Raw genomic sequence first — 22097 nt, forward strand, 5'->3', positions numbered from 1 at the left:
AATGGTTTTAGGATGAATAAAATATTAAAGACTGCAACAAAGGAAAAATGACAGGCAATGAGAGAAATAAAAGGAGGCTGATATCATGAAGCTAAAATGTCCCAGGTAGATAAACAGCACTCAGTTCTCTCATGCATAGCTGTACATTTAAGAGAAAAAATTGGGGGTATGTTACAACATAAGATAAACAAATGAAGAATCTGGCATGTGTTTAGTACTTACATAAACCACTTATTTTACTATAACAAACTTAGAAGGCCACATTAGGGACTTCCCTGGCAGTCCAGTGGTTAAGACTCCACCTTGCAATGCAGCGGGTACGTGTTCGATCCCCGGTCAGGGAACTAAGATCCCACATGCTGTGCAGCGCAGCCAAAAAAAAAGAAAGGCCACATCACAACAGCCTAATACACTGGGAGAAGTATAGTTTCTTTTCAGGAGAACAGTATTACCAGAGATAAACATCAAGAATTAATAATCTAATTATTAATTAGAAAATCTGAGAATTAACAAAGAAGACAGAGGCATTTACTTGATTATTCAAAATTCATATAATAATTTCCCCATGCATAGAAAAAAAAAGTGAACCAACTGTTGACAGGAGGAACATAGCTTGATTTGCTTTGAAACTCACAATTGCTTCCCTAAGATAGAGAATTTAAGTGGAATGAAAAGTGCTGTGGAGCTGGGAAATAATTTTTTCCTTTCAGTGAAGGTAAGGTAGCCCTATCAGAAGGTGAGCTGAAACTCACTCTGAAATTTCCATACCCTACCCTGCCAGCAAGGGAGAACAGCAGTGGTTATGATTTACAAGTAATTTCATGTATATTGTACAGGAACTGGTATCTTCTGAGTCAATCCTTTCCAATCTCATCAGTTTCTTCCCTATAGTTTGAACCTGGCAACCACTTTAATGAGTCTTACAGGTTGGTTGTAACAGCTTGATTTCAGAAGCATAATTTCAAAAAACATTTCATAATAACTATGCCCAACTTAATTCTATTTCCAGTGATTAAAATTGATTTGTTCTGCAGAATCAAATAGAAAACAAGAAAATATTTTTTAAAAAGTTTTTCATGCTGAAGAAATCATCTAATCCATCACTAAGAAATCTAACATGGTTTCTTCTTACGAGGATTAAAAGAAAAAAATATATATAGAGAGAGAGAGGGAGAGAGAGAAACTAGCACAGAGCCAGGCGTGTAGCAACATAACACATTAGATCCTTTTGTCTGTTTTCTCTGGCTACTCAAAAATTTAAAGCAAAGAATGTGGGAACGTTAACCAAGTCTTTTGGTTCAAGGCACAAAATTTCTTTAAAAGTTTTTATCGGTCAAGGCCTGCCAGAGTAAGACATTAGAACAGCATACCGGGGCTTCCCTGGTGGCGCAGTGGTTGGGAGTCTGCCTGCCGATGCAGGGGACACGGGTTCATGCCCTGGTCTGGGGGAATCCCGCATGCCGCAGAGCGGCTGGGCCCGTGAGCCATGGCCTCTGGGCCTGCGCGTCCGGAGCCTGTGCTCCGCAGCGGGAGAGGCCACAACAGTGAGAGGCCCGCGTACCGCAAAAAAAAAAAAAAAAAAGAACAGCATACTGTCACCAGGTACTGGAAGTACTCCTGCTGTGAGCAATTGATTTGGGTTTATTTGTTCTCATTAAATCTACATACTTATCAAAATTCCCTCCATTCCCAACCAAAGGTCCTGTTCAATACAGCTGTCCCAGGCTGCAGAAGAATTTATTACTAATCTAATACAGTTACACAAAAAATGTACCCTTCCAGGGATGGCACAGATGACAGCAAGAGTTCTCCTCTAAATGGACTGATAATGATAGGATTTTCTCTCTAAAATATATCAGAGCTCTCAAAGATAAAAATACACAAATCTTCACCACCCAGCCTCTCTGCCTATACAGGAAACCAAGTTGTGAGAACATCTGTCACATAATGCACACATCAGACCTCACAGGTGTTCGACAGGAATCACTAATGCTTGTTCCACGTGACGTCTTCAGTTAACCTGAAGCCTTTGGTTTATTTTGTGCAGCAAACCATTCATCACTTTTATCTTTTGCCATTGCCTATAAAAACAGAATTGGAATATTTATTTATTCTCAGTCCATAAAATAAAACACATAGTCTACTTCATACCTCACTGCACTGCCCACAACCAAGAAATTAACAATGAAAAGATGTTCAGGGACTTCTATGGTGGCGCAGTGGTTAAGAATCTGCCTGCTAACGCAGGGAACATGGGTTCGAGCCCTGGCCCAGGAAGATCCCACATGCCGTGGAGCAAATAAGCCCATGCACTACAACTACTGAGCCTGCCCTCTAGAGCCTACGTGCCACAACTACTGGAGCCTGCGTGCCTAGAGTCTGTGCTCTGCAACAAGAGAAGCCACCACAATAAGAAGCCCACGCACCGCAACGAAGAGTAGCCCCCGCTCACTGCAACTAGAGAAAGCCCGTGCACAGCAACGAAGACTCAACGCTGCCAAAAAATAAATTAATTAATTAACTAAAAAAAGAAGAAAAAATGTTCACTCAGTATAGAGGCTTGTGTTTACTTTGACAGAAGATGCTGATGGGTATCAAGCAATCGCTTGTTAGTTCTCATTTTGCAGAGTAAAGGGCAGAGCCTGCAGCCAGAAAGTGTGGCTGACGCTGCCTGGAGAGCAGGCCAAGCACACCCGGCTGTGGGCTCTTTGAAACAGAAAGTGCTGTTATTCTCAGAGTCTGGGTGGGCTCTCAAGAATCTTTAGTGCTCAGGAGACTCAGTCTAATGATGAGACCAAATGTGAAAAGCTATTTTGACATCTTAGCAATGAGCCAGGAATGATTTCCTTTTTCCACGCCTCCTCCCACACCATTCCACTGATGTTGGTACTGTTTGGTTTGGAACCTCTTAATTAAAAAAGAAGCCTTGTTAATAACAATATGTTTTGGTTCCACCAGAGTCCTTTTATCCTATCATTCCATGAGGTTGAGGTCATAGAAAGGGGCTTGTGGGCAGGGAGGGCGGGGGAGCCCAGCTTAAAACTGAATTCTCTTTTTAAAAATTTTTATTTATTTATTTACTTATTTAGGCTGCTCTGGGTCTTCATTGCTGTGCAGGGGCTTTCTCTAGTTGTGGTGAGCGGGGGCTACTCTTCGTTGTGGTGCACAGCCTTCTCATTGCGGTAGCTTCTCTTGTTGCGGAGCACGAGCTCTAGGCGCACGGGCTTCAGTAGTTGTGGCTTCAGTAGTTGTGGCGCACGGGCTTAGTTGCTCCGCGGCATGTGGGATCTTCCCAGACCAGGGCTCGAACCCGTGTCCCCTGCACTGGCAGGTGGATTCTTAACCACTGAGCCACAAGGGAAGCCCCTAAACTGTTTTTTAAACTACTGGATTGATGCTTTAGAGAACTAGTGCTGGCAACAGGAATTGACTGGAAGGTGAGAGGAGGCTTTTGCAGTACTGCAGGTAAAAATGAGAGCCTTTTCAAAAGGGAAGTAGATAGACAAAAGATTTCAGAGGTAGAACTCACAGTTCTTGGTGACTAATTGCTAATAGAAGTAGGAGTGAGGAGAAACAGTATTCAAAAATGGCTCTGTTTGTAAATCTAAAACTATTCTAAAATAAAAAGCATATTAAATGTTAAAAGAAAAACTGGCTCTGAGGATTCTAGCTTAAACAACTGTGATAACAGATATATAGTGCTATTCAGGGGCAGGAGCAGAGTATAGAAGAGGAAAAAAGAACTGGCTTTGAAACCTGAAAGACCTCAGTTTGAGCCCTTGCCTGCCACTTACTGAATGTATAATATTGAGTGACTTACTCTTTTGAGCCTCAGTTTCTTCATCTGAAAAGGGAATGCTATCCACCTTGTAGATTATGGTAAGAGTTGCAGAATATACATAAGTCACTTAAGAACATGTCAATATAGGAGATGCTTAATAAATAGTAATTTTTATTTTTCTATTATACTAATGAAGACTGGATTTGAAGTAAGATAAATTAAGTTATAGGCATGTGGAGTTGAAATGTCCATGGTCTATCCAGGTAAAAAGTTTCTCTGGCTATAACACTAGTCTGACAAAAAAAGCATTAAGCATAAAAAGAAAAAGTTGATAAACTGGACTTAGAGAAATGTCTGTTCTTCAAAAGCCTATATTAAGAAAATAAATAGTCAAGTCATTGAATGGGGAAAGTACTTGCATTTGCAGATTATCTAACAAATGACTTGTATCCAGAACTCCAACACAACAACAAGAAAGAGAAAAACAGTCAAAAAATTTTAAAACAGGAATTTAAATGGGCCTTGAAAAATAAGCAAATATTCAAATGAGAGAAGGGACATTCTAGGAGAATAAAATAATGTGAGCAAAGACACAGAGAGTGAAAATAAATTTATATTTAGAGGTTAGAGAATGGCTAAAATGTGAAATAGATCACTGGTGTGTCTTCCAATTAGTTTGTCATGAAACTCAATGGATCAGATAAATTATTCTGTATTGATATAGTCCAATTATATTAAAGCTAAATAAAAAACACATAGGGCAGTAAAGAAACAAAAAAAAATACACAGGGCAAACCAACTGTATAAAACCATTTCTTAGGTGGTCAGGGAAATTTTAATAAGAACTGGATTTTAGGTGACATTAAGGATATACTGTTGGGAGTTCCCTGGTGGTGCAGTGGTTAAGAATCCACCTGCTAACAAAAAGAATAAAATACCTAGGAATAGATCTACCTAAGGAGACAAAAGACCTGTATGCAGAAAACTATAATACACTGATGAAAGAAATTAAAGATGATAACAAACAGATGGAGATATACCATGTTCTTGGATTGGAAGAATCAACATTGTGAAAATAGACTATACTACTCAAAGCAAACTACAGATTCAATGCAATCCCTATCAAACTACCAATGGCATTTTGCACAGAGGTAGAACAAAAAATTTCACAATTTCTATGGAAACACAAAAGACCCTGAATAGCCAAAGCAATCTTGAGAAAGAAAAACAGAGCTGGAGGAATCAGGCTCCCTGACTTCAGACTATACTACAAAGCTACAGTAATCAAGACAGTATGGTACTCGCACAAAAACAGAAATACAGATCAATGGAACAGGACAGAAAGCCCAGAGATAAACCCATGCACATATGGTCACCTTATCTTTGATAAAGGAGGCAAGAATATACAATGGAGAAAAGACAGCCTCTTCAATAAGTGATGCTGGGAAAACTGGACAGCTACATGTAAAAGAATGAAATCAGAATACTCCCTAACACCATACACAAAAATAAACTCAAAATGGATTAAAGACCTAAATGTAAGGCCAGACACTATAAAACTCTTAGAAGAAAACACAGGCAGAACACTCTATGACATAAATCACAGCAAGATCCTTTTTGACCCACCTCCTAGAGAAATGGAAATAAAAACAAAAATAAACAAATGGGACCTAATGAAACTTAAAAGGTTTTGCAAGGCAAAGGAAACCATAAACAAGATGAAAAGACAACCCTCAGAATGGGAGAAAATATTTGCAAACGAAGCAAGGGACAAAGTATTAATCTCCAAAATATACAAGCAACTCATGCAGCTCAATATCAAAAAAACAAACAACCCAATCCAAAAATGGGCAGAAGACCTAAATAGACATTTCTCCAAAGAAGATATACAGATTGCAACAAACACATGAAGGGATGCTCAACATCACTAATCATTAGAGAAATGCAAATCAAAACTACAATGAGGTATCACCTCACACCAGTCAGAATGGCCATCATTAAAAAAATCTACAAACAATAAATGCTGGAGAGGGTGTGGAGAAAAGGGAACCCTCTTGCACTGTTGGTGGGAATATAAATTGATACAGCCACTAGGGAGAACAGTATGGAGTTTTCTCAAAAAACTAAAAATAGAACTACTATACAACCCAGTAATCCCACTACTGGGCATATACCCTGAGAAAACCATAATTCAAAAAGAGTCATGTACCGCAAAGTTCATTGCAGCTCTATTTACAATAGCCAGGACATGGAAGCAACCTAAGTGTCCATCGACAGATGAATGGATAAAGAAGATGTGGCACATATATACAATGGAATATTACTCAGCCATAAAAAGAAACGAAATTGAGTTATCTGTAGTGAGGTGGATGGACCTAGAGACTGTCATACAGAGTGAAGTAAGTCAGAAAGAGAAAAACAAATACTGTATGCTAACACATATATATGGATTCTAAAAAAAAGGGTTCTGAAGAACCTAGGGGCAGGACAGGAATAAAGATGCAGACATAGAGAATTGACTTGAGGACATGGGGAGGGGGAAGGGTAAGCTGGGACAAAGTGAGAGAGTGGCATGGCATATATACACTACCAAATGTAAAATAGATAGCTAGTGGTAAGCAGCCACATAGCACAGGAAGATCAGCTTGGTGCTTTGTGTCCACCTAGAGGGGTGGGAGGGAGACACAAGAGGGAGGAGATATGGGGATATATGTAAAGCAATTATACTCCAATAAAGATGTTAAAAAAAAAAAAAAAAGAATCCACCTGCCAATGCAGGGGACACGGGTTGGATCCCTGGTCTGGGAAGATCCCACATGCCGTGGAGCAATTAAACCCGTGCACCACAACTACTGAGCCTGCACTCTAGAGCCTGTGAGCCACAACTACTGAGCCCATGTGACTAGAGCCCATGCTCCGCAGCAAGAGAAGCCACGGCAATGAGAAGCCTAAGCAGAGCCCACGAGCCACAACTACTGAGCCCGCGCGCCTAGAGCCCATGCTCTGCAATAAGAGAAGCCACTGTGATGAGAAGCCCACGCACCACAATAAAGACCCAACGCAGATAGATAGATAGATAGATAGATAGATAAATAAATAAATAAGAGGTTGATATAAGGAGGCAATATAACGTTGTGTTAGCTGTAAAAAAAAAAAAAAGGATACATTGTTGATTTTTTTTTTTTTAATATTTATTTATTTATTTATTTATAGCTGTGTTGGGTCTTCGTTTCTGTGCGAGGGCTTTCTCCAGTTGTGGCAAGTGGGGGCCACTCTTCATCGCGGTGCGCGGGGCCTCTCACTATCGTGGCCTCTCTTGTTGCGGAGCACAGGCTCCAGACACGCAGGCTCAGTAATTGTGGCTCACGGGCCTACTTGCTCCGCGGCATGTGGGGTCTTCCCAGACCAGGGCTCGAACCCGTGTCCCCTGCATTGGCAGGCAGATTCTCAACCACTGCGCCACCTGAAGGGAAGCCCGACATTGTTGATTTTTAAGTGTGATTATGTCAATATTGTATATATGAAAATTCCTTAATTTTTGCTTTTTTTAAAAATTTATTTTTATTGCAGTATAGTTCCTTTACAGTGTTGTAATTTTTAGTTTTTTTTTTTTTTTTTTTGCTGTACGCGGGCCTCTCACTGCCGCAGCCCCTGCCGTCGCGGAGCACAGGCTCTGGACGCGCAGGCCCAGCGGCCATGGCTCACGGGCCCAGCCGCTCCGCAGCACGTGGGATCCTCCCGGACTGGGGCACGAACCCGTGTCCCCTGCATCGGCAGGTGGACTCCCAACCACTGCGCCACCAGGGAAGCCCTAATTTTTACTTTTTAAATCATCTTAAAATGTGTAAAATACTTAAGTATTTAGGGTTGAAATGACATGGTGTCTGAAATTTGCCTTAAAATTCTCCAACAAATATCCCCACTGCCAAAAAAACAAGTGGGGTGGAAAGGAATGATGAAAAATTATGGCAGAGTTGACTGGTGACAGTCACATAGGGATTTTGTACTCTTTTGTGTATATATGGAATTTTTAATCATGAAATATTAAAAATGAAATCTGTTACAGAAAGAAACGGACAAAAGACAACACACAAACGTTGGTGAGGACGCAGAGCAGCCGGAACTCTTCTACACATACATGGCCAATAGTGTAAAGCAGTTCAATCACTTTGGACAACTGTTTGGCAGTTTCTTAGAAAGTAAAAGCAATTTCTCTCCCAAGTATTTACCCAAGAGAAATGAAACACACGTCCACAAGAAGAGTTACATGAGAATGTTCAGAGCAGTCTTCCTTATAATAGATAAAAATCTGGAAAAAACTCCAATGTCCACCATCAGAAGAATGGATAAGCAAATTGTTATAGTCATAAAATTGAATAACACTCAGCAAAGAAAAAAGAATTCTGACATGTACAATTACATTGAGGAATCTCAAAAATGTTACGTTGACTGAAAGAAGCCATACCATTTATATGAAGTCCAAGGACAGACAAAATTCATGTGACAGAATTCAGAACAGTAGTTGCTGCTGGGAGGAGGGGTTGGGAACTAGAAATGGGCACAACAGAACTTTCTATAACAATGAAAATACTCTATATTTTGAGTAGTGGTTATACGAGTATATGTAACTGTCAAAACTCATCAAAGTGGATACTAAAATTTCTGTACACTTAAATTCTATGTATATTTTACCTCAGTAACAACAATGAAAAATGCTCATTTAGAGCTTAGTGGGGAGTGGGAACTAGAAGTTAGGAAGTTGAGACTGGATGATGGCTAAAGCTCTGCGCAGAGATGACCAGAGTAACAGGTAACTTCTACTCAGAGAAGAGAAAGAATGTATAATGAGAGAGTAAAAGACAGCCAAAGTGGGACCGTGGGCAAAATCATTTCAGGATCAGTCACAGAAAAAGATGTCTGTGGCTGAGGGGAAGCTGTCAGAGAGATAGGAAGATGGCAGGATCCCCAACATCAAGGGAGAAGAGAGCTCAAAAGAGGAGGAAGTTGGGGACTTCCCTGGTGACGCAGTGGATAAGACTCCGCGCTCCCAATGCAGGGGGCCCAGGTTCGATTCCTGGTCAGGGAACTAGATCCCACACGTGTGCCACAACTAAGGAGCCCGCGTACTGCAACTAAGTAGCCCACAGGCCATAACGCAACTAAAGAGCCTGCGAGCCACAACTAAGGATACTGCCTGCTGCAACTAAGACCCGCACAACCAAATAAATAAGTAAGTAAGTAAATAAATAAATAAATATTAAAAAAAAAAAGAGGAGGAAGTTGGTCAGTGATATGAAAGAGCAAGAAGAACAATCTAGCCAATTTGTCAACTAAGAGGTTGCCTGAGATTCTATTTTCCTTTATGGTAAAATTTGTAAACGCTATATTTTTTGTACATTTCCAGCTTTAAAGAACAATTGAGTGTCCGTTATTATGTCAGCAATTTGCCAAGCTCTATAAACAACACAACAATCCTATGAGGTGGATAATCTTATTTCCTCAAATTTTTGGATAAAAAACTGCAGTTTACAGACTTGAAGTAAATTTCTTAAGGTCAGTCACATAGATCCTAAGCGACAGAACCAGGACAGATCGATTCATTCCTTTCAGCAGCAGCAGCAGAGTGTTCACTGAGTTCCAGCTACATACGAGGTATGTGCTAGAAGCCGGGGTACAACACTGCAGCTGCTGAAAGATCGTGTTTGATGAGGACAGAAAAACAGTCACTGGACTTGGCAAGAGGAGGTCACCGATGACGTCAATGCGAGCGTCTCACTGCGTGACAGGAGCTAACGCGGAACAGAGTGAAGTGTGAATGGGAGGTAAGAAGTAGAAACGGTGTGTAGGGAGATTTTTAAAACAAATCTGCAGAAGGGATATGGGGTAAATAAAAGATTTTTAGAAGATACTAGAGTTAGTTTGTATGCTTATGAGAACAATTTGCTAGGAAGGAAGAGAACGATGCTGTGGAATGGAGAAGAAATGACCAAGGGGCTAAGGCAGTGAGAGGGGGTGGCGTCAGGGCACTTCCGATCACCGAGCAGAGAACAGTGATGTATTTAGCAGCAGTGGTTCTCCAAGGCAGCCCGAGGTGGAGGGAAGGCACACATACTGCACCCAGATAAGAGTCACATAGGTGGCAATGAAGTTGACACAAGCCTCTGGCTCAAAAGTCACCTCAAAAGGACACGGTTCTGGAAGTAAGAACTGGCCCCTGATGCTTGGGTCCTTCTTCATACACACTTAACAGCACCCCCTTGAGCTGAAGATGAGATAAATTTAGAAATGAGACTCACGTCATCCAATAATTTGCTTCCCTCTGGATCCATCTTAGAGAGTTCTCGAAATGCTTCATCCCCCACAAAGCAAATTTCATGTCCATCCTACATCAAAAGGGAGAAAAGAAATTTGGCAAAAAGACACCTCAGAAGAAAGCCCTGGTGCAGCCTGTCCTGTTCCTGGGTAATACTTACAGGGTCGGCCAAAATGATAACTTGCACTGTTGCTTTCCCTGGAGTGTCCAGACTCACCAGGGGAGTCAGAATCTTCTGGTTCTCCCTTTTCATCAAATCTTCTAAGTCTGACAACTTAAGGAAAGCAAAAAAGCAAAGTGAGCAAGGGGTCCCACACCACTCTTGGGCTGTGGTCCTCGAAAGCCCCAGAGGCATCTCAGATCAACCAGAAAACTCTGGCGCCACTTGTTTGATTTTATATCTCAGCTGCTCTTGAGACAACCGTTGAACTTGATACCAAAGCCACAATCAACATGAACCTAGAGAAGGGAGGGTCAAGTTTCCTAGCTGTTTGAACTAGCTAGTCACAGAGTTTAAACAAAAGACCTGGTACCAAACATTACCTCTTTCTGGGGGCAAGAAAAGGCAATTCGTCCAAAAGCTGTTGCATGATCAACTGCCCCTTGGATGCCCTGTAGCTCCAGCTTACACTGAAAAGACATGAGAAAGCGGGTTTATTTTTCAGAACAGGTTACGTGGTAAAAGAAAAAAATTCAAACAGGGCTAAAGGAATAAAGTAAATTCTAAGTCTCCCTCTTACTCTCACCCCAGAGCCAACCAGTCAGCAGGCATCCACAGGCATATATCCTTTTTTCTTTTTTACACAAATGGTAGCATAATTTATGCACTATTCTGTCCCTTGTTTTTCTCCAGTTAATGTTACCATCTCAGCACATAGAGACTCGCCTCGCTCTTTTTTTTTTTTTTTTTTTTTGCGGTATGTGGGCCTCTCACTTCTGTGGCCTCTCCCGTTGCGGAGCACAGGCTCCGGACGCACAGGCTCAACGGCCATGGCTCACGGGCCCAGCCGCTCCGCGGCAAGTGGGATCCTCCCAGACCGGGGCACGAACCTGCGTCCCCCGCATCGGCAGGCGGACTCTCAACCACTGCGCCACCAGGGAAGCCCTCGCCTCGTTCTTTTTGATGGCTGCTTACTAATCCATTCTATGGATGAACCATAAATGGTTGAACTATTGCTTGAATCCACAGGGCATTTAGGTTATTTCTTACATTTTGCTATTACAAACAATGCCACAGCAGACAACCTTGTACATACTTCTTTGTGCACATGTAGGATAAGTACGTTTGTAAAATAAATTCCTAGGAGTAGACCTTCTGGCTCAAAGTAAAAGGACTAAATCATGCTCAAATGCTAAGTTATTAAGAGAAAAAAAAATTATCATTACAGCATTAAATCTTGCCTCTTCTGACTCAGCAAATCCACTCCTGAAAGGACACATTCCCCAAATATAAACAAAGGTAATATCTGGGTGGTGAGCTTACCGGCAATTTTAATTTTCTTCTTTCTGTTCTAAATATTGAATTACTATGAAGAAACTATGAGAATAACCTTCATGTTAACCTCATTTATAAGCCAAACTCATAGTAACAGATTATTTCTCTCCAAGATTGCTCACCTGATTGTCAGCATAGCCCAGCAAAGCCCTCTGCTTCTTTTCATCTTTTTCATAAATTTTCATTCCCAGTAGATTAGACCAGTAGTTCAAGGACTTCTGAAGATCAGACACTGCTAGAGTCACTTTTAATACAGGACCTGTAGGGTAACGAAACAGCAGGAATGAACAGGGCAGTGCAAAGGAATGGAACAGAAGGACCCAAACAGGCTCAAGTATATATAAGAATTTAGTTTATAAGAAAGGGATTTTAAGTCAGTGTGAAAGGGCAGATTATTCAATGAAGATAAATGGCATTAAGATAACTGGCTTCCACGGAGCAACTAAGCCCGTGCACCACAACTACTGAGCCTACGTGCCACAACTACTGAAGCCTGCATGCCTAAAGCCCGTGCTCCGCAACAAGAGAAGCCACCGCAATGAGAAGCCCGCGCACCGCAATGAAGAGTAGCCCCCGCTCGCCGCAACTAGAGAGAGCCCGCGCACAGCAACAAAGACCCAACGCAGACAAAAATAATAAAAAAAAAAGATAACTGGCTTCTTATTTGGTGGGAAGAAGCTACACCTTTAAACTAAATGGCAAAATATATTCCTGATGAGTTAAAGGATTAAGTTTAAAGACTGAAACCATGAAAATACTAGAAATGGGTGATTATTTATTTAAACAATTTTGGGGTGGAGAAAGACTTTTTTTTTAATAAATAAGATTTTTTAAATATTTATTTTATTTATCATTAATTTATTTTGGCTGCGTTGGGTGTTCGTTGCTGCACACAGGCTTTCTCTAGCTGTGGTGAGCGGGGGCTACTCTTTGTTGTGGTGCACGGGCTTCTCACTGTGGTGGTTTCTCCTGTTGTGGAGCACGGGCCCCAAGTGTGAGGGCTTCAGTAGTTGTGGTACACAGGCTCAGTAGCTGTGGCTCGCGGGCTCTAGAGTGCAGGCTCAGTAGTTGTGGCGCACGGGCTTAGTTGCTCCGCGGCATGTGGGATCTTCCCGGACCAGGACTCGAACCCGTGTCCCCTGCATTGGCAGGTGGATTCTTAACCACTGTGCCACCAGGGAAGCCCAGAAAGATCGTTTTTAATCTGACACTAAAGATAGAAAAACCATGAAGAAAAAAATGTGCTAGGTTAATTACATGAAATGGAAAACCCCTAGAAAACAATCAAAAAAAGAATTACTATCAAAATTAAAGAATAAACTACAAAGTAGGAAACATTTTTTTAACAACAGATATGACAAAAAGTCCTTAATATTTAAATCACCTTTAAACATCATAGGAAAAAGATGCATGTCCTAGAAAAATAAGCAAAAGGAACGAAGCGGTAATCCACAAAAGGAGGAACTGGAACAGTCAATGAACAAATGAAAGCGTGTTTGACCTCACAAAGAAATTAGAATTCAAATAAGGGGCTTCCCTGGTGGCGCAGTGGTTGAGCATCTGCCTGCCAATGCAGGGAACACGGGTTCGAGCTCTGGTCTGGGAAGACCCCACATGCCGCGGAGCAACTAGGCCCGTGAGCCACAACTACTGAGCCTGAGCGTCTGGGGCCTGTGCTCTGCAATAAGAGAGGCCACGACAGTAAGAGGCCCGCGCACCGCGATGAAGAGTGGCCCCCACTCGCCGCAACTAGAGAAAGCCCTCACACAGAAACGAAGACCCAACACAGCCATAAATAAATAAATAAATAAATAAATAGAATTCAAATAAAACATTCTGTTATCATTAGCAAAATAAATAAATAAATAAATAAATAAATAAATAAATAATAAATGGAATTCAAATAAAACATTTTGTTATCTAATTAGCAAATAATTTTAAAAGTTCACAGTGTTAACTGTTATAGTACAGGGGGAAAACCCCACAATCATGTAATAATGGCAGAGTGTAAATTAGTACGTTTCTGAGCAACAATTTGACAAAATGTATCTAAAAACCATCCACTGCTTTTGAAAGAGGAATCCCATTTTCAGCAATTAAAGAAGTGACTGTGGATGTATGAAGGCCTTTCGTCACAAAGACATTCATCACAGTGTTGCTCATAACAATGAAACACCAGAGACAACATGAATATCTAACAACAGACAACTGTTTCTCTTCCTACAATGTCACACAATGGAATCCCACATATATTTAACTATATATTTATTTCTTTTGATAAAAGATTGGAAAGATATACTCTAAAATGTTAACAGGGACTACCCTGATGGTGTAGTGGATATGACTCCATGCTCCCAATGCAGGGGGCCCGGGTTCGATCCCTGGTCAGGGAACTAGATCCCACATGCATGCTGCAACTAAGACCCAGTGTAACCAAATAAATAAAATAAGTAAAATGTTAACAGTGGTTATCTGTTTTTTTTTTCCTTATTTTTGCATATCTGTGTGCCTAGGGGAAAAAAATCTATTTTTTTGTAAAAAGAATAAGTTATATTAAAACACTTATCATTATTGGAAACTTTTATATTGTAAAGTGACTTTTTTAAAATTTACATATTAATTCATTTAAAAATAATAAGAATATTCAACATTTTTTTGTGAAAAATAACTGTGTTTTCCAAAACAAGCAATGACAAGAACAGCATCGTTTTACATTTTTGTGAATCTCTTTTAAGGTCTGGATTAGTGGAAGATAGCTGGATTCTTACATCTGCTTCTGTATCCAGTCTGTTGCAAATATTGTTTAGTTGACGCATATGAAGAAACTCCAGCTTCGGAGACATAAGTTGTTTGAAGTGTATCTTAAAAGTCTTTTTGGATAGTCTTTTTAGACATTATACTAAAATTTTTCTGTAAGGAGTTTGTAAAGTGACTTTTTGAAGAGCTGTTCCAAGTCTGTATCTGACTAGGATAAATTCAATGCATTTTTCTTCAGTTTCCACTGCCTTAGTCCCGTTTGCTAGACAAGCAATATCATGGCTAAAGCAAGGTGTTTCTCACAGGTGCCTCTACCTGGCAGACTGTTTTAGTTTTCCCTATTCACTGAGAAATCAACAAATTCCAGCTGATTCAGACCCTGAAGGGAGGTAGGGGCAGGAACAGTCATAGTGGGTGAAACTACACAGGAGTGATTCATTCAAAGAAGTATGGACACCAGCTAGACTGACAGATTTGACTATATCACCAACCAGAAATTAATGCCCCAAAGGTATTATCATTCCAAAGAACAAAAACATCTTATGATGAATCTAGAGACTGTCATACAGAGTGAAGTAAGTCAGAAAGAGAAAAACAAATATCGTTTATTAACGCATATATGTGGAACCTAGAAAAATGGTACCGGTTTGCAGGGCAGAAATTGAGACACAGATGTAGAGAACAAACGTATGGACTCCAAGGGGGTAAAGTGGCAGGAGGTGGTGGTGGTGTCATGAATTGGGAGATTGGGATTGACATATATACACTAATATGTATAAAATGGATAACTAAAAAGAACCTGCTGTATAAAAAATAAAATAAAATTCAAAAAAAAGAATAGTGACCAGGGCTTCCCTGGTGGTGCAGTGGTTGATAGTCCGCCTGCCGATGCAGGGGACGTGGGTTCGTGCCCCGGTCCGGGAAGATCCCAGATGCCGTGGAGCAGCTGGGCCCATGAGCCATGGCCGCTGAGCCTGCGCGTCCGGAGCCTGTGCACCGCAGCGGGAGAGGCCACAACAGTGAGAGGCCCGCGTACAACCAAAAAAAAAAAAAAAAAAAGATTCTGTGGAAAACTTTTCAAGTTACTTGGAGGTAATCAAGATGATGTCATTAGAAAATATTTGAATTTTAATGTCAATACCCTAAATTGATATCTTTGGAATATAAAAACCAAATCTAGAAAGCAAAGAAAAAAAATCTTATGATTGTGAGGCCCTCCATTATTGTATGTACTGAAACATCATTAAGACTAGGGAAAAAATGTATAATGGAATGAGTGGCAGGAGTTAAGTTTCAAAGGTAGTATATAAAACACCTATCACCTATCAATAAAAATACTCGTAGAAATCCCTTACATTACCAGTGAAGTTCAGAAATACCATCTCTCAGTAAGTCCCACAGTACCAGCCTAACCTCCCACACTGGAACAGCGCTCTCTTTTGCTGAGCTCCAGATGAAAAGCAAGTAGCAGTAGGGACTTCCCTACTGCCTTCCAATGCAGGGGATGAGGGTTCGACCCCTGGTCAAGGAACTAAGATCCCACTTGCTGCGGGGCAACTACAGAGCCCGCCGCGCCCTACAGCCCACATGCCACAACTAGAGAGAAGCCTGCATGCCGCAACTAAGACCCAACGCAGCCAAATAAATAATAAATAAATAAACATTAAAAAAAAAAAGAAAGAAAAGCAAGTAGCAGTAAACACAACAGTCAGGCTCAGTATGAGGGGCCTTGGGGCCTTGAGGCAGACCAGCAGGGAAAGAGAATGTCTTCACCTCAGGTCCACTTAGGGGCCTGTGTTCACTGACTGAATGGCAGGCAGAAGTGCCCTTGCTATTCACCAGTATTTTTTTTCCCCTTTTCTTGCTTTTGTTTTTCTCTTGGCAGAGCAGGTAGCAGAATTTGCAGGAATTAAATACATGTGTGACGAGGATGCCTCATACGTGAAACGTCATGCAGTTTCTCTCCCACTCGCTGCGGCGGTCAGGGCAGTGGGCTCCTCGCTTCATTCACCCACACTGACCAAGAGCCGGCACTGTAGTCTGGGAAACTGACCTTAGCTGGAGGATACGACTAACTGGTCTAAGGATAATCCTATTTCTCTTGCCTGCCAGCGATTGGTTCAGGAGCAGGCATGGGAATCAATTCTGACCAGGAAGTTGCTGGAAGATTCTAGGAAAGTTTCGCTGTGCTCTTAAAAAAGAGCCACAGGAAGTCAGTTTCTCTTCCTCCTACCAGATGAGAATGTGGAGGCAGGTAGCCCCAACGGCTACTGGCAGCCACATTACAACCCTGAGGGGGAGAAGCAGACCCTTGAGGACAAGAGGATGCAGAGAGATAAGATTTGGGTTCTTGATGTCATTGCTGAGCTGCTGAATCAACTAACCCTGAAGTCTTTCCTACCCAGAGAATGCCTGCTCTGTGAACTAAGACATTTTCTTACCGTTCAAGCTACAGTTGGGTACCTAATATCTGCAGCTGAAAGTATGCTAAACAGATACATTACCAGTAGAATAGATAGAACCAGTCCAGAACCCCTACAGTGATGCACTCAAATTCTGATATGAGAATATAATTTCTTAGAGGACAAATAACAACACTGCCTTGGGAAAGATGTGTCATGTCAATATAGAAAGACTCCACAGGAGATAGAAATCGAGCCACCTCTCTCCTTCCATCAGAAGCCTTTAGACAGAGGGCTTTTGTCAGTGTGGAGATAATTACCTGACTGAGGTGGACTGCGGCTCTGCAAATAGAACTTATATCCTCCTGGGGCTTTGGTTTCAAAAACACCTTCTGCCACTTCACTGAGTGGCCACTCCAGCTTCCTGGCGTTGCTGACAGCCTGGCTAGAAGCGAGCGTGATACCCTATGGCAGACAACAGTATCACCCAAGTGCGTAATCACAACAGATCTTTTATAGAAGATAATGAAGCAAAACCCCACTGCCTTTACGTCAAATCACCTAAGATTTAATTGGCATTCAAATTTTTCTGCTAGTAATTTTGAAGTAGGTTTTGGAAATTTTTCTCCCACAAAGATTCCAAACTTTGTGAATTGTAGGACAGAAACACAAATGCCAGAGAAAGTTGATTCATTTAATACCAAAGATGATCTCTCCTCACTTTCGAGATCTGGTCAGAGAAATCCTGATCTTACCCTTGGCTCGCCAGCTACTTATTTAAAATGTTCTTTTTTTGGTTTTGTTTTGTTTTGTTTTTTGCGGTATGCGGGCCTCTAACTGTTGTGGCCTCTCCCTCTGCGGAGCACAGGCTCCGGACGCGCAGGCCCAGCGGCCATGGCTCACGGGCCCAGCTGCTCCGAGGCACGTGGGATCCTCCCGGACCGGGGCACGAACCCATGTCCCCTGCATCGGCAGGCGGACTCGCAACCACTGCGCCACCAGGGAAGCCCTAAAATGTTCTTTTTAATTTTGCTTTTTAAACCAAAAAACATAAACCAACTATCGAGGCATTCTTCATTTAAATTAATCAAAATGCCTAAGAATGCGCACTGTGCCTTCCGACGTGCCCGGCCTCGTTTCCAGCCTGGACTGCAGATCAGCCTCTCTCTGCCTCCAGTCTTGTCAATCCATCATCCACTCTGCAGCCGGAGTAAACTTTCTGAAACCCACCCTACAGTCTATTCTCAAGATGGCAACCCCATGCTGTTGTTCCTCTGCTTAAAACCCTTGATGGCTCTTCATTTCACTCAGGGATGGCTTACGGTGGCCTGAAAGGGCCAAGACAATCTGACCCATGTCATTTCTGAGCCCCTCCCCTCCCTCTCCCCTGGCTCTATTCCAGCCATGCTGGCCTCCTCACGTTTTCTGAAACGTGCCAGGCGCTGTCTGAGGGCTTTTGCACCAGCTGTTTCCTAGCTGAAATGCTCTTCCCCGAGATATCCACACGGCTAACTCCCTTATCTCCTTTGAGACTTTGCTCAGATGTCACCTCCTCATGGAAACCTGCTCTCAACGCCCCACTTAAAATTAAAACTGGTCATTTGCCCCATACTCCCAACCCCTCTTACCCTGCTCTGTTCTTCCCCCATTACAATAATCACCTTTAAAATATTCAATAACATATATTATATTATATTACATTACATTATATTATATTATTTATTCATTCATTCATTCATTCATTGAAATTTATTATTTGTTGTCTGTCAGGCCCTGGGCCCCCGCCCCTACCAGGCACAGATTTCTGTCTGTTTTGTTCACCGCTTATCTGAAGTTCGTGGAACAGTGCTTGGCACATAGCAGGTACTCAATAATAAGTAATTTAATACATAGGTCATTTCGCATATTTGTTAACATATACGTAAACTAAACTCCTAGAAGTGAAACTGCAAGGTCAAAGGGTAAAGGCACTAATTATTTTGATACTGCCCAACTTGAGGCTGCACCACTTCACACTCTTATTAGTAATGCATGAGTGTGGCAGTTTTCCCACACCCTTCCTCACAGTGTGTTATCACACCTTTTGATTTTTGCCAGTCTGATAGGTGACGAATGGCAGCTCGGAAGTTGAACATCTTTTTCATTGTTTAAGAGACTTCCTCTTCTTTTCACTATACAGGGGTCCTTTATACATATGGGAGTTCTATTTAACCTGTTTTTCTTTGTGTCCCATGAACTGAGGAGCAGCACAGAAGGCACCTTTCATCAGGGCTCTCTTACTACCAAAGTCTCCTGGGAAGACCCACAGGGGAGCCACCAAGCTGTTCTCCACCTACATGGCTTCTAGTACCCGCAGGCCCACTGATCAACATTTGACCTCAGCCGATTAAATGTTTATGGCACCAAGATGGTTTTGCTCTTTTTTTTTCTCCCTGATTTAAATTTGGAGAGTAAAGAAAAGAAAGATAAGAAGAAACACAGAGACCCTCACATACACTCAATCACCAAATCCTATGAACTCTACCTCTGACATCTCTCAAGTCCATCCTCTCTCTCCCTCCCCCACTACTGCCGCGTTTGTTAGCTACGGAGCTGCAGGTTGCTGTGGATCCTCTGTGCTGGTGGCCTCACTTCCAGTCCTGCTCCCTGCCAACCCAACCTCCCTGCTCTAGCCAGGGATTCTTGTACGTGGCAAATACTGTGTCATTCCCCTGCTTAAAAGCGGCTCCACTCTGCTTTCAGAATAAAGTCTGAATGTCCTGATACGATGTGGCCCCTGCTCACTCCTCCAGCCTCAACTCTACCCGCTCCCTTCTTCACACACTAAGCTCCAGCCAGAGTGAGTCACTCACAGTTCTCTGAGCGCCATGCTCCCTCTCACCTCCAGGCCTGTGCACATGCTGAGGACAGCCATCTCACCCTCCCACCCTGCCCCCTCACCTTGCTCAGACGTCACTTCTGGGAAGCCTCCCCTGAACTCTCATCTGTCTGAGCATAGGCTGGAAATTCCTCCTGTGTGTTCCCACATTCCCCTGTTCTTATCCCTATCTTAGCACTTATCACACGGTATTCTTGTTGTCTCTTTACCTGTTTCCCCCATCAGACAGGAAACTGCTTAGGCCAGGGAACATGCTCTAAATGGTATCCCCAGGACCTAACAAGGTACATGGCATAGAGCAAGTCACAATAAATATCTGTTAAATGAATAAATTAGTGAGAGGCATGGAGAGTGAGAAAGAAAATATCTTAATATGTTATATCTGAGCAGTCCTTTCCATTTACAAAACACTTTTATATATATATATCTGGTCCTACAAACTTCCATCTAGGTACCATTATTTTAACATGAGTTAACAGGAATAGCAAGATCAAATGAGCAAAATAACATCTAGCATGAGGTAGAGTTGCTCAGTAGATTCTGGGTGAGAGTCAGTTACTCCTCTCTTGCTATGTATTTGGGCCCCGTGACATTCCCTCTCGCACACAGTAACCGCTCAGCAAATGACAGATACTATTACTATAACAGGTGCACAATAACTTGAATTCTTGAATGCATTAATGAATGTAGTGCATGCAATGACACCTTCTTTCTATCCTTAAAACCTTCTCAGATTTTTCTCTGACAAGGATTGACTGCAATCGCTCACCCCAATCACAACTGTCCACTAGAGAGAAAATATTTCTCTGGATGGTGATGAGGACCTGACGAACCACTGACTCTGGCCCTTCCACCTCCCGAGATTCAGTCATTCCCCCAGGGGGTCTCCTTCAAACCTGTCTCTAAGTCTTGAGCTTGATTCCTAAATGGTGGGAGAACACATTTCATCCTGAGCCAGCTTAGAGACAGGGGCCCAAGCAGCTTTCTTGGTTTTGTTCTTTTTTAAATAGAAAATATCAAAAAACTAATCACTAAACTGCACCCCAAAGCCATCAATCAGTAGTTATCGTTATCTACAGCCGTCTCAGTGACCTCTCTAAAAGGTACAGCCAAAAATCTGCTAGAACAAAATGATATTTACCACGAAGTCATTGCCAAGCTTGTAGTTGCCAATGCCGTAATTGTAAGTCAGTTCTGCAACAAAATGATCATCCTCAGGTCCAAATCCCACCATTGTTTTACTCCATTTTCCATCATAAGGCCTAGAAAAATGAAAACAAATGAACCCAGTGACCACAGACAAAATCTGCTTCAGGCTGCCCCCAAAGAGCTATTGGGACAAAGAGGTGGGCAGTCCCTTCTGGTCCTCCAAGTACCCGTAAGGATGAGATGACCTCAGCCGGTGCTAAGAGCAGCTGTGCACAGCGCTCATGGGCCCCATCACCAAAGGCTCAAAAGACCATTTGTCTGGCACTTACTTGAGGGAAAGATTCGTTTACCTTTTCTTTAAAGTAGGGACCTGAATCCTATAGGGACAGTTGTCCCACCTGACCTTAACTCATTTTTTCCCTACTCGTCCAGCATGCAATTCCCCTGAGGCCTTGGAATTTCTCAGCTTGCCATGGTTACTAAGCTTAAGAGATATTCCATGACATTGCTTCATCCACAGCATATACTTATTTGTGACCCTGAAGCTGCCTCCCTAATTTATTGCCTCCTTAATTTATTCTGCTTTCTACTCGCTTTGAGAAACTGCTTTCTGTTCTTCATGGGTATTCAGAGACTAAAGAAGATTTTAAGAAACAAGGGGTCATACCCATTACAGGCAGCTCTGCAGCCTTCCTCAAATTCCTCATGCCGAAGAATCTGGTAAGGGAATGAGAATAAATGCCAAAGTTGTCCTAGTAGTACACACAGCATATTTAGCACAAACTAAAATGTCAAAACACAGACATTATTATTTGTAAGCTTTCCGTGTAAAACAAACACAAGATAACGAGCTGGCTGGAAGTAGTAGAGGTAAGAAAGATCGGCTTGATACCAAGGGTCAGGCAACCAACCAAAGTTGTAAAATCTATTATATTTAGATCGGGAAGCAGTACTGTGTAGTGAAAAAAGTGTGGCCTTCACTTAGTAGCTGTGTAACTCTGAGAACGACATATTAGGATCTGAGTCTCCTAATATGTTGTGAAAATAGATAATTTATTAAAGCATTTGACACAACCTACTACACAGTAGGCTCTCAATGTGTCACACCCTTTTCTCCCCTCCCTCGGCCATGTGGGGCTCAGCCTCCCGCGACCCCCTCGCGCGCCAACCCCTCTCCGCCCCGTCTCCACCTTCATTCCCAGGACATCACGATAGAAACACGTCGTCTGGAAGCGGTTTCCCACTTTGAACACGAAGTGCAGAGCCCGACGAGTCGCCATGACCAACCGTCACTCGTACAGCTCCGCACCGCCCACAGAGGA

At 42.2% G+C, this 22097-nt stretch overlaps 1 protein-coding gene across 8 annotated transcripts; it reads right to left on the minus strand.

Moving 5' to 3' along the window:
- Positions 1-1621: 1621 nt before the first annotated feature.
- On the minus strand, positions 1622-22055 carry GLOD4 (glyoxalase domain containing 4; the record flags this gene model as incomplete). Of its 8 annotated transcripts, none has more annotated exons than XM_079724708.1 (9): positions 1622-2081; positions 10078-10164; positions 10255-10329; positions 10638-10724; positions 11712-11848; positions 17069-17213; positions 20768-20888; positions 21443-21492; positions 21966-22055. In XM_079724708.1, 9 exons carry the CDS (start codon positions 22053-22055, stop codon positions 2016-2018), a joined length of 858 nt encoding a protein of 285 aa, XP_079580834.1. In that variant the 3' UTR covers positions 1622-2015. The 8 variants fall into 8 exon arrangements, with proteins under 8 accessions (XP_079580834.1, XP_079580836.1, XP_079580835.1 ...); XM_079724710.1 differs by having other exon boundaries at positions 10312-10368; XM_079724709.1 differs by having other exon boundaries at positions 10078-10110; positions 10255-10368.
- Positions 22056-22097: the final 42 nt, after the last annotated feature.

This window comes from Hyperoodon ampullatus (genome assembly GCF_949752795.1).
Source record: "Hyperoodon ampullatus genome assembly, chromosome: 19".
Lineage (NCBI taxonomy): Eukaryota > Metazoa > Chordata > Mammalia > Artiodactyla > Ziphiidae > Hyperoodon > Hyperoodon ampullatus.